The sequence below is a fragment of the Lolium perenne genome, chromosome 7 (assembly GCF_019359855.2).
Source record: "Lolium perenne isolate Kyuss_39 chromosome 7, Kyuss_2.0, whole genome shotgun sequence".
Classification (NCBI taxonomy): domain Eukaryota; kingdom Viridiplantae; phylum Streptophyta; class Magnoliopsida; order Poales; family Poaceae; genus Lolium; species Lolium perenne.
Window position 1 is genome coordinate 72,350,170 of NC_067250.2, and position 11,470 is coordinate 72,361,639.

At 53.0% G+C, this 11,470-nt stretch overlaps 1 protein-coding gene across 1 annotated transcript; it reads left to right on the plus strand.

The window, feature by feature from the left end:
• The first annotated feature begins 735 nt into the window (after positions 1-735).
• Positions 736-3,416, plus strand: LOC127313003 (probable inorganic phosphate transporter 1-10). The gene is made up of 2 exons (XM_051343540.2): positions 736-1,491; positions 2,261-3,416. Exons 1-2 carry the CDS (start codon positions 785-787, stop codon positions 3,267-3,269), a joined length of 1,716 nt encoding a protein of 571 aa, XP_051199500.1. The 5' UTR covers positions 736-784; the 3' UTR covers positions 3,270-3,416.
• The last annotated feature ends 8,054 nt before the right edge of the window (positions 3,417-11,470 follow it).

An 11,470-nucleotide genomic window follows, 5' to 3' on the forward strand; every position in this document is an offset into this window, starting at 1 on the left:
GGCTGGCAGGTGGGGTCCGAAGGTTTGCCGTGTATATTTCTAAGCTGGCGGTAAATAACTGACATACTGGGACCACATATCAGAGAGCCACTGAAGTCGTCTTCTGGCTTTGTTTGCTGTGAGCCCGAGCGAATGGTCTCGGCACTCATGTAAGTACTTTGGCTTCGTATTTGCGTCCTTTACATTTTTAGAGCATGTCTAATGGAACCCTTAAACCCTTATAGCTATAAGGGTCGAGAATTGGCAAAATTGGAGGGGTTGGAGGTGTGAAAAACAGGAGGCATTTAGTGGAACCCTTAAACCCGTAAAAAACGGTTATTTTGTACAGGTTGTGGTAGGGGTTGGCCCCTCCAACCCTTAAATGTACAGGTCGGAGCACGGGTTGGGGCCTCGACCCTTAATTTTTTTTACAGATTTAGGGGTTTAGGGGTTCCACTAAATGGCATTTGAACCCTTAAATCCGTAAAAAAACGGTTGTATACAGATTTAAGGGTTCCATTAGACATGCTCTTAGGGCCGTCATAGAGACAGAGTGCAGAGAGATAGAGGAAGCAAGCAGCATCTTCCATGGCATCTCAGTTCCGGCCGGATCATACTCGCCCATGTCAACGCGCACGGCCGTTTCTTTAATCCAGCAGGTAGCCATCACCGGTACGCGCGGCCGCCATCTACCTCGCGCCTGATAAAACAAAGCAAAATCTAAGTTCTCGGCAGTACCCTCCGACCGAACACGGCCAGGTTCAAATCTTTCCTCAATCGATCGGTAGCTGCTGCGGAGCGGGAGATGGCGCCTATACGGGTGCTGACGGCGCTGGACCATGCGCGCACGCAGTACTACCATTTCAAGGCCATCATCATCGCCGGAATGGGGCTTTTCACCGACTCCTACGACCTCTTCTGCATCGTGCCCGTCATGAAGATCATCGGCCGGGTGTACTACCCGTCGTCGTCAGCCGGCGACGGGGGGCCCGGCGTGATGCCGCCCGCCGTCGTGTCGGCCATCGTCAGCATCGCTCTGCTGGGCGCGGTGGTCGGGAACCTCCTGTTCGGAGTGCTCGGCGACCGCGTCGGCCGGGGCCGCGTGTACGGCGCGTGCCTGCTGCTGCTGGTGTGCAGCTCCCTGGCCAGCGGCTTCTCCATCTGCCGGACTCGCGCCTGCGTGCTCTCCAGCCTCTGCCTCTTCCGTTTCCTCCTCGGGGTCGGCGTCGGAGGGGACTACCCGCTGTCGGCGACCATCATGTCGGAGTTCGCCAACAAGCGCACGCGCGGGGCGTTCATCGCCGCCGTCTTCTCCATGCAGGGGTTCGGGATACTGGCCAGCTCCGGGGTCACCATGGTCGTCGCCGCCGCGTTCGACCGGTTCACGGGCCACCCGGCGCCGCTTGACACTCCGGAGGCCGCCGACATCGCCTGGCGTGTCATACTCATGGCCGGCGCCGTCCCCGCCGGGCTCACCTTCTACTGGAGGATGGCCATGCCGGAAACTGCCAGGTACGTCGTACTACGCCTCCTAACTCTGAGTGATGCACCTATTTCCCTAACATAGTACTCCGTACGATGTACAAGTGGCATAGCTAGTCTCAGCTCTCACGCATTTGATTGGTAAATTAAACTAAAGTGGGATGATCGTGCTGTATATAGTAGTGGAGTGTTGTTATCTGAAGCAAATGGCGTGGTGTGAAGAATATACCGTGGGATACATGAGATCCGCAGAAGAAATTCAGTCTGTTCCCCAGACACGGACCCGAGCAATTTAAACAGTTTTTTAATATTTTTGCGAAACAAAGTACAAACGGCAGACGCACCCCTTGGAGGCTCAAGTAGTCAAGTGCATGATCATAAGATTATTGGCTATGTTTTTCTTGATTTAGTATTATATCCTATTAAAGTTGCCTAGCTCTGACTTGTACTAACCTCGAGAAGTAGTCATGCATCTTGCTGTCAATTGAAGCATACTTAAACAACTTGCATACATCTATGTCTGGATCAATCTGCATCTTACTCACAAACCGCACGTCATGTCAGAACAAGAAAGTCAATTTAATTAACAAATGAAGCGGCATATACTGGCATTTAATCTGGCCACTTTTTAAAAAAAATCTTGTATTGTAGCAATGAAAATTAATCAGGCGAGGTTGGTTGATAACACCAAAAGCTAAAGAAGCACTGTAGTTTTAAAAGAAAGCTAAAGTGTGTAGTGACCAACTAAAGATAACTAACTGAACTAACTACTCTGACCACTGGCCACTTGTACATGCAGGTTTACGGCGCTGGTACAGCACGACGTGCTCAAGGCGACCAACGACATCGGCCGTGTCCTCACCGACCTTGACCTGAACGGCCTAGATGAGGACGAGGACGCGGCGGCAATCCCCCGGACGCCGGGGTCCTTTCGGTACGCGTCGCCGGCGTCTCAGTACGGCCTCTTCTCGCTCGCATTCCTCCGGCAGCACGGCCGGAACCTGTTCGGGTGCGCGTCAACGTGGTTCCTGCTTGACATCCCCTACTACAGCAGCACGTTGTTCCAGTCCCAGATCTACCGCCCGTGGTTCCCGCCGGCGAGCCACCAGAACGTGTTCCGGGAGGCGTACGACGTGGCGAGGTTCCAGGCCATCATCGCCGTCGCCTCCACCATCCCGGGCTACTTCGTCGCCGTCCTGCTCATCGACCGCGTCGGCCGGCGCTGGCTGCAGATGGCCGGGTTCTTCCTCATGGCCGCCTTCCTCTTCGCGCTGGCGGGCCCGTACGACCACTACTGGCGCGGCAACGCCAAGAACGCCTGGTACATCGTGCTCTACGCGCTCACCTTCTTCTCCGCGAACCTCGGGCCCAACACCACGACCTTCATCCTGCCGGCCGAGCTCTTCCCGGCGAGGTTCCGGTCGACGTGCCACGGGATATCAGCCGCCGCCGGCAAGGTTGGCGCCCTCGTCGGCTCCGTGGGGTTCCTGTGGGCATCGCAGGCGCGGCACAGGGGGGAGGTGCAGGCCGGGTACGAGCGCGGGATAGGGATGATGAATGCGCTGGTCATTCTTGGCGCCATCAGCCTGCTCGGGCTCGCCGTCACCTACTTTTTCACGCCGGAGACGATGGGGAGGTCGCTGGAGGAGAACGAGAGCAGCGAGCAGGGCGATCAAGACCTGCAGGATGGCGACGGCGGGATGACGATGCGGTTGCAGGAACTGAACCTGACACCCAAGAGCCCAGCCTCCTTGGTGAGCTCGCACGTCAGCTCTTCCCCTATCCATCCGCACCGCTTCTCGGTCTGATGGAACTTGAAAACTTAGTGAACAAAGTTTCGTTATTTTTTCTTTCATTTTTTGGATATTAGTTTGTGAAATACTATACATTTCGTGCGGGAATGTTTCGTTTGATTTCTTCATGCAAGTTACCTACCTTGAACTATAAACATTGAAACCGTGCACTACGGGAAAATCAGGCGCTGCCGTGCAGCCAAACTTTGCCGTGAGCTGCTGCACGGCAAAGATTTCTTTGCCGTGCATAGCAAGAAGAGCGCACGGCAACGCAAAAATGCACGGCAAAGTATGAGAACAGCGCACGGCAAAGAAACATAGCACGGCAAAGAAAGATACGGCGCACGGCAAAGAAGTTCCTCACGGCAAAGAATGGGAGCAGCGCACGGCAAAGAATTTAGGACGGCAAAGTCCCTGCAAGCCGCACGGCAAAGAAACAGCGCACGGCAAAGGCCTGGGCACTGCCGTGCAGCCAAACTTTGCCGTGCAGACACACAAGTTGCACGGCAAAGGGTCCTTTACCGTGCGCTTCTCCCTTTGCCGTGCGCCAATATACTTTTTTTTTGTTTTTCTAACTATTTTATTTCATCTACTACTTATATTTATTTTGTTAATTAGTTTTTCTTTTTGATGACTATTTATTACACTATGTGAAATACAAAATTAGTCTCCATGCTTATCCCCCACATATATCAGGGTTCCGGTGCTCCGGCGGCCGTCCCCCTCCTTCCCCCCCAAAACAGCGGGACGGCGGGTCTACCCCCTAGATTTCTCCGCGCGACGTTCCACCAATATACCTTTTCATAGGTTTAGGTTTGTTTAGTCCATGGACATATGGAAAACCATGTGTGGTACCCTTTGGCACAGTCTAGCCCCCGATATACCCGCGGCGGGACACTTCACCGTACACGTCCAGGAATCTGTAAGTGTTATCGCCCGAAGGTGAGGAATGTCAGACCGGGGATCCATGCCATGCACCATTTGGTGAATTACACCTAGCATCACACTTTGAAACATAGAATAGGTCCACATGCAAGGTTTGGTGGGGTTCCGGTGCTCCGGCGGTCGTTATCCCCCTCCTCCCCCCAAAACAGCGGAACGCGTGCCCCGGCGGGTCTACCCCCCTAGATTTCTCCGCGCGAGGGTGCACCAATGTAACTTTTCATTATTTTAGGTTTGTTTAGTACATATACACATGGAGAACCAAAGATTGGGACCCTTTGGCACATATACCCGCAGCTAGAGCCATTAATTATCACACGATCGACGGTGTGCCTGATCTACTGGTTAGGGTTAGGTGTAGGGTTAGGGCTAGGGTTTAGGGGCTAGGGCTAGGGTTTAGGTTAAAGGGTAAGTATTTATGGTTAGGTTTAGGTTTAGGGTTTAGGGTTAGGGTTAGGGTTTATGATGCATGCTTCTGCAGCTCCGGCGTCGTGGTTTAGGGATTTAGAGGGGTTTAGGGCTCGAAGCCTCCCCAGTTTAGGGTTTAGGGTTTAGGGGAGCTACTTTTGCACCATTAGACCTTGCACCACACTTTGACACATATCATAGGTCCACATGCAAGGTTTGGTGGGGTTCCGGTGCTCCGGCGGTCGTTATCCCCCTCCTCCCCAAAACAATGAACGTGTGCCCGGCGGGTCTACCCCCCTAGATTTCTCCGCGCGAGGGTGCACCAATGTAACTTTTCATAGGTTTAGGTTTGTTTAGTCCATGGACATATGGAAAACCATGTGTGGCACCCTTTGGCACAGTCTAGCCCCCGATATACCCGCGGCGGGACACTTCAGCGTACACGTCCGGGGAATGCGGTAAGTGTTATCGCCCGAAGGTGAGGAATGTCAGACCGGGGATCCATGCCATGCACCATTTTGTGAATCACACCTTGCATCACACTTTGACACATAGAATAGGTCCACATGCAAGGTTTGGTGGGGTTCCGGTGCTCGGCGGTCGTTATCCCCTCCTCCCCAAAACAATGAACGCGTGCCCCAGCGGGTCTACCCCCCTAGATTTCTCCGCGCGAGGGTGCACCAATGTAACTTTTCATTCCTTTATGTTTGTTTAGTACATATACACATGGAGAACCAAAGATTGGGACCCTTTGGTACATATACCAGCAGCTAGAGCCATTATCACACGATCGACGGTGTGCACAGTCTCTTGGTTAGGGTTAGGTGTAGGGTTAGGGCTAGGGTTTAGGGGCTAGGGCTAGGGTTTAGGTTAAAGGGTAAGTATTTATTGTTAGGTTTAGGTTTAGGGTTTAGGGTTAGGGTTAGGGTTTATGATGCATGCTTCTGCAGCTCCGGCGTCGTGGTTTAGGGATTTAGAGGGGTTTAGGGCTCGAAGCCTCCCCAGTTTAGGGTTTAGGGTTTAGGGGAGCTACTTTTGCACCATTAGACCTTGCACCACACTTTGACACATATCATAGGTCCACATGCAAGGTTTGGTGGGGTTCCGGTGCTCCGGCGGTCGTTATCCCCCTCCTCCCCCAAAGCAATGAACGCGTGCCCCGGCGGGTCCACCCCCCTAGATTTCTCCGCGCGAGGGTGCACCAATGTAACTTTTCATTCTTTTAGGTTTGTTTAGTCCATGGACATATGGAAAACCATGTGTGGCACCCTTTGGCACAGTCTAGCCCCCGATATACCCGCGGCGGGACACTTCAGCGTACACGTCCAGGAATCTGTTAAGTGTTATCGCCCGAAGGTGAGGAATGTCAGACCGGGGATCCATGCCATGCACCATTTTGTGAATCACACCTTAATTGCATCACACTTTGACACATAGAATAGGTCCACATGCAAGGTTTGGTGGGGTTCCGGTGCTCCGGCGGTCGTTATCCCCCTCCTCCCCCAAAACAATGAACGCGTGCCCGGCGGGTCCACCCCCTAGATTTCTCCGCGAGGGTGCACCAATGTAACTTTTCATTATTTAATGTTAGTTTAGTACATATACACATGGAGAACCAAAGATTGGGACCCTTTGGCACATATACCGTGACTAGAGCCATTATCACACGATCGACGGTGTGCCTGGTCTACTGGTTAGGGTTAGGTGTAGGATTAGGGCTAGGGTTTAGGGGCTAGGGCTAGGGTTTAGGTTAAAGGGTAAGTATTTATTGTTAGGTTTAGGTTTAGGGTTAGGGTTAGGGTTTATGATGCATGCTTCTGCAGCTCCGGCGTCGTGGTTTAGGGATTTAGAGGGGTTTAGGGCTCGAAGCCTCCCCAGTTTAGGGTTTAGGGTTTAGGGGAGCTACTTTTGCACCATTAGACCTTGCACCACACTTTGACACATATCATAGGTCCACATGCAAGGTTTGGTGGGGTTCCGGTGCTCGGCGGTCGTTATCCCCCTCCTCCCCCAAAACAGCGAACGTGTGCCCGGCGGGTCTACCCCCCTAGATTTCTCCGCGCGAGGTTCCACCAATATAACTTTTCATTCTTTTAGGTTTGTTTAGTCCATGGACATATGGAAAACCATGTGTGGCACCCTTTGGCACAGTCTAGCCCCCGATATACCCGCGGCGGGACACTTCACCGTACACGTCCAGGAATCTGTTAAGTGTTATCGCCCGAAGGTGAGGGATGTCAGACCGGGGATCCATGCCATGCACCATTTGGTGAATTACACCTAGCATCACACTTTGACACATATCATAGGTCCACATGCAAGGTTTGGTGGGGTTCCGGTGCTCCGGCGGTCGTTATCCCCTCCTCCCCCCAAAACAGCGGAACGCGTGCCCGGCGGGTCTACCCCCTAGATTTCTCCGCGAGGGTGCACCAATGTAAATTTTCATTATTTTAGGTTTGTTTAGTACATATACACATGGAGAACCAAAGATTGGGACCCTTTGGCACATATACCCGCAGCTAGAGCCATTAATTATCACACGATCGACGGTGTGCCTGATCTACTGGTTAGGGTTAGGTGTAGGGTTAGGGCTAGGGTTTAGGGGCTAGGGCTAGGGTTTAGGTTAAAGGGTAAGTATTTATGGTTAGGTTTAGGTTTAGGGTTTAGGGTTAGGGTTAGGGTTTATGATGCATGCTTCTGCAGCTCCGGCGTCGTGGTTTAGGGATTTAGAGGGGTTTAGGGCTCGAAGCCTCCCCAGTTTAGGGTTTAGGGTTTAGGGGAGCTACTTTTGCACCATTAGACCTTGCACCACACTTTGACACATATCATAGGTCCACATGCAAGGTTTGTTGGGGTTCCGGTGCTCCGGCGGTCGTTATCCCCCTCCTCCCCCAAAACAGCGGAACGTGTGCCCCGGCGGGTCTACCCCCCTAGATTTCTCCGCGCGAGGGTGCACCAATGTAACTTTTCATAGGTTTAGGTTTGTTTAGTCCATGGACATATGGAAAACCATGTGTGGCACCCTTTGGCACAGTCTAGCCCCCGATATACCCGCGGCGGGACACTTCAGCGTACACGTCCAGGAATCTGTTAAGTGTTATCGCCCGAAGGTGAGGAATGTCAGACCGGGGATCCATGCCATGCACCATTTTGTGAATCACACCTTGCATCACACTTTGACACATAGAATAGGTCCACATGCAAGGTTTGGTGGGGTTCCGGTGCTCCGGCGGTCGTTATCCCCCTCCTCCCCCAAAACAATGAACGTGTGCCCAATGGGTCTACCCCCCTAGATTTCTCCGCGCGAGGGTGCACCAATGTAACTTTTCATTCCTTTATGTTTGTTTAGTACATATACACATGGAGAACCAAAGATTGGGACCCTTTGGTACATATACCAGCAGCTAGAGCCATTATCACACGATCGACGGTGTGCCTGGTCTACTGGTTAGGGTTAGGTGTAGGGTTAGGGCTAGGGTTTAGGGGCTAGGGCTAGGGTTTAGGTTAAAGGGTAAGTATTTATTGTTAGGTTTAGGTTTAGGGTTTAGGGTTAGGGTTAGGGTTTATGATGCATGCTTCTGCAGCTCCGGCGTCGTGGTTTAGGGATTTAGAGGGGTTTAGGGCTCGAAGCCTCCCCAGTTTAGGGTTTAGGGTTTAGGGGAGCTACTTTTGCACCATTACACCTTGCACCACACTTTCACACATAGCATAGGCCCACATGCAAGATTTGGTGGGGTTCCGGTGTTCCGGCGGTCGTTCTCCCCCTCCTCCCCCCAAAACAGCGAAACGGGTTCCCCGGCGGGTCTACCCCCCTAGATTTCTCCGCGCGAGGGTGCACCAATGTAACTTTTCATTCTTTTAGGTTTGTTTAGTACATATACACATGGAGAACCAAAGATTTAGGTTAAAGGGTAAGTATTTATGGTTAGGTATAGGTTTAGGGTTTAGGGTTAGAGTTAGGGTTTATGATGCATGGTTAAGTATTAATGTGTTAGGATTTATGGTTAAGTATTAATGTGTTAGGATTTAGGGTTAGGGTTTAGGGTTAGGGTTATGATTTAGGGTTATATGATTTAGGGTTATATGATTTAGGGTTAGGGTTATGATTAATGTGGCTAGATCAATGGGTTAGGATTTAGGGTTAGGGTTAGGGTTATGGTTAATCACACATTTCTTGAAAAACATGAAACATATAGTATTACATAATACACATTTTGAAAAACAAGTTTAATATAATTTACAAATAAAACTTAATGTTATTGATAATTTACAATTAAAATTCTTAGTGTTATAGAAGTGGTAAAAATAAAAAAAAAATGCTTTGCCGTGCGCAGGCGCACGGCAAAGAAGCCTGCCGCACGGCAAAGGCACTGCTGCGCACGGCAAAGCTTCCCCGCACGGCAAAGAACCTTTGCCGCACGGCAAAGAAGGCCGCACGGCAAAGAAGGCGGATAAGGCGCGGTCGGGACGTCCTGAGCCAGACAAATTTCTCCCCACCTCCACGCATCCGCACGACCTCCCCACACGCCGACCTCCCCACACGCCGCCGCCGCCACCTCGACCACGCCGCCGCCGCTGCCTCCTGCTGCTCCTCCCAGGCGCCGCGCCGCCACCTCGACCACGCCGCCGCCGCCACCTGCTGCTCCTCCCGGGCGCCGCGCCGCCGTTCGCCCCCACGACACCGTCGCCGCCACCTCTGCTCCTCCCGGCCGCCGCTGCCCGGCCCACGACCACGCCGCCGCAGCCCCTTCCCCCGGTCACAGGTCTCAGGTCAGGCCCCCCTCCCCCTCCTCCTTCCCATTCGCACACCGTGGCGACCGCCGACAGCAGCACCACCACGACGGGGCCGGGAGGCCGGCCAGCGCGGCGGGGAGCGGGCCGACGAAGGAGTTGACGGAGAGGTCGAGGTGTGTTAGCGCGTTGCACCCGGCGACGGCGGCCTCCGGGCCGAGGTAGTTGGCGCTGAGGTCGAGGGACGCGAGGCGCGGGATGCGGCAGAGCGACGCGGGGAACGGGCCGGCGAGGTTGGTGTTAGCGAGGGAGAGCGCGGTGACGGCGCCGGCGGCGTCGCAGGTGACGCCCGTCCAGGCGCAGGGCGTGGCGGCGGTCGGGTTCCAGTCGGTGAGCGTGCCGTCGGGCACGGTGAGCGCGCGCTTGGCGTCGAGCAGGTGGAGGCCGTCCTGGGTCAGGGCTTGCGACGGCGTGGCCAGCAGGCCGGCATTGGCCGCGACGGCGAGCAGCAGGAGGGGGAGGAAGGCGCCCATGGCGGCGGCGGGAGGGTTCTTTGTCTGCGCGCGCGCGAGGCGTGTCAGGTCGAGGGTCGGCGCGGAGACGGCGACATGGTCGTCGGCATTGGGAGCGGCACAAAGGCCAGGACCCAACGGCAAGGAGCACAAGGAGCTCCATTGTAGTAGTGGGTTTAGCTAGGGCAGTGTTTGTTTACGGTTCCGTGCCACCGTGCGTGTCTTTATGTAGAGATGACGGCCTAGCTAGCTTTACTGGCATCCCGGTATGCACATACGGCGAGCAAGTGACTGAAAGTTCTGCCACGGATCAAAAATGGTTCAAAGTCTTGTAAAATATAAGCAGTTGGTGCATAGCAGAGCGTCTAGTAAGCCAGAAGATGGAGCATGTTAAGACAAATGCTCCGAGCCCTCGCTGTCCTCTTCTTAGATGTAACATTGCATTACCTCATTCACAAAGCAGCAAAAGTAACATTGGCTTTCTACTGCTCCATATACTCTATATACGCGCATACATGGTAATTATTAATAGCCCCTAATTGGTTTTTTTTTGTTATGCAGGCGATGCTTCGAGGTGGACACGAGGGGCGGCGTCGCGGGGGTGTTTGACGGGGCGTTTCGGATCTTCTTCGACGATTCTCTCAGAGGGTCGTTGGTCTTCTTCGCCGGCTGTCGGTCACGCTTCGAGGGTGAGAATCCGTTCGCCTCTCTTGTACCTAGGTTTTTTCTTTATGTCTAGATCACCAAGTCTGTCGCGATACCTAGGCGTCTCTTCCCGACCGTAAGGGTTACGCGGATAAATATGCATTAGTGGTCTCGCATATTATGAACCGTAACTCTTACGGCATTTATCGGGACAGCCGGCGGATGCGTAGTTGGGTACGTTCTCCCTGCTCTACCCCGATCCGAGACAGGATTTCGGTAGCGCCTCCCCGTTGTTCTCCGGATGCACACCCCTCTCGGCTTTTTGCCGAGACGTGTATCGGGAGAGCAGCGGGGAGGTGCTGCCGAAATTCTGTCTCGGATCGGGGTAGAGCTGGGAGAACGTACTCAATCTACGGATCCGGCGGCTGCTAGGAGCCCACCTAGTAGAGTTTCAGGTTGATGCACGCGTAAAATAAATAAATATATGATGCATTTATTTCCTATTTGATATATAAATGCTATGTTCGTCTGTTTTGTTGCTGATTAGAGGATGGATAATCGTGGCTAGATGTACGATGGCAGAATCAGTCAGTGGAACTATACTGATGAATGGGGAGAAAAGACCGAGCAGTTTGTGGATAGGGCGTTTGCCATCCCTAGCAGACCTATAAGTGTTTGGTGCCCTTGTAGTAAGTGCGCTAACCGAAAGGCACAGGACAAGGAAACTATGAGTATGCACCTGATCAAGTTTGGGTTCACACCGTCCTACAGGATTTGGACTTACCATGGAGAAAAGGCAAAGAAACGTGCTAGGAAGGAGGTGCGGCAGATTCAACCTAGGGGGGAATATGACACTGGTTTTGATAGGTGCTTAGAAAACTTGGCTAATGGTAATGTGCCTGAAAGCTCTCATGTAGAGGTGGAGACACCTCAGGATGCGGAGACAAGTGAGGACCCGGAGGAAAACACAAAGGAGTA

What these genes read in the sequence shown, in the direction of transcription:
- LOC127313003 (XM_051343540.2), top strand. Translation starts at nt 785, where the DNA reads ATGGCGCCTATACGGGTGCTGACGGCGCTGGACCATGCGCGCACGCAG. An exon ending in GCCATGCCGGAAACTGCCAG is followed by an intron (nt 1,492 to 2,260) that starts GTACGTCGTACT and finishes TTGTACATGCAG; the next exon opens with GTTTACGGCGCTGGTACAGC.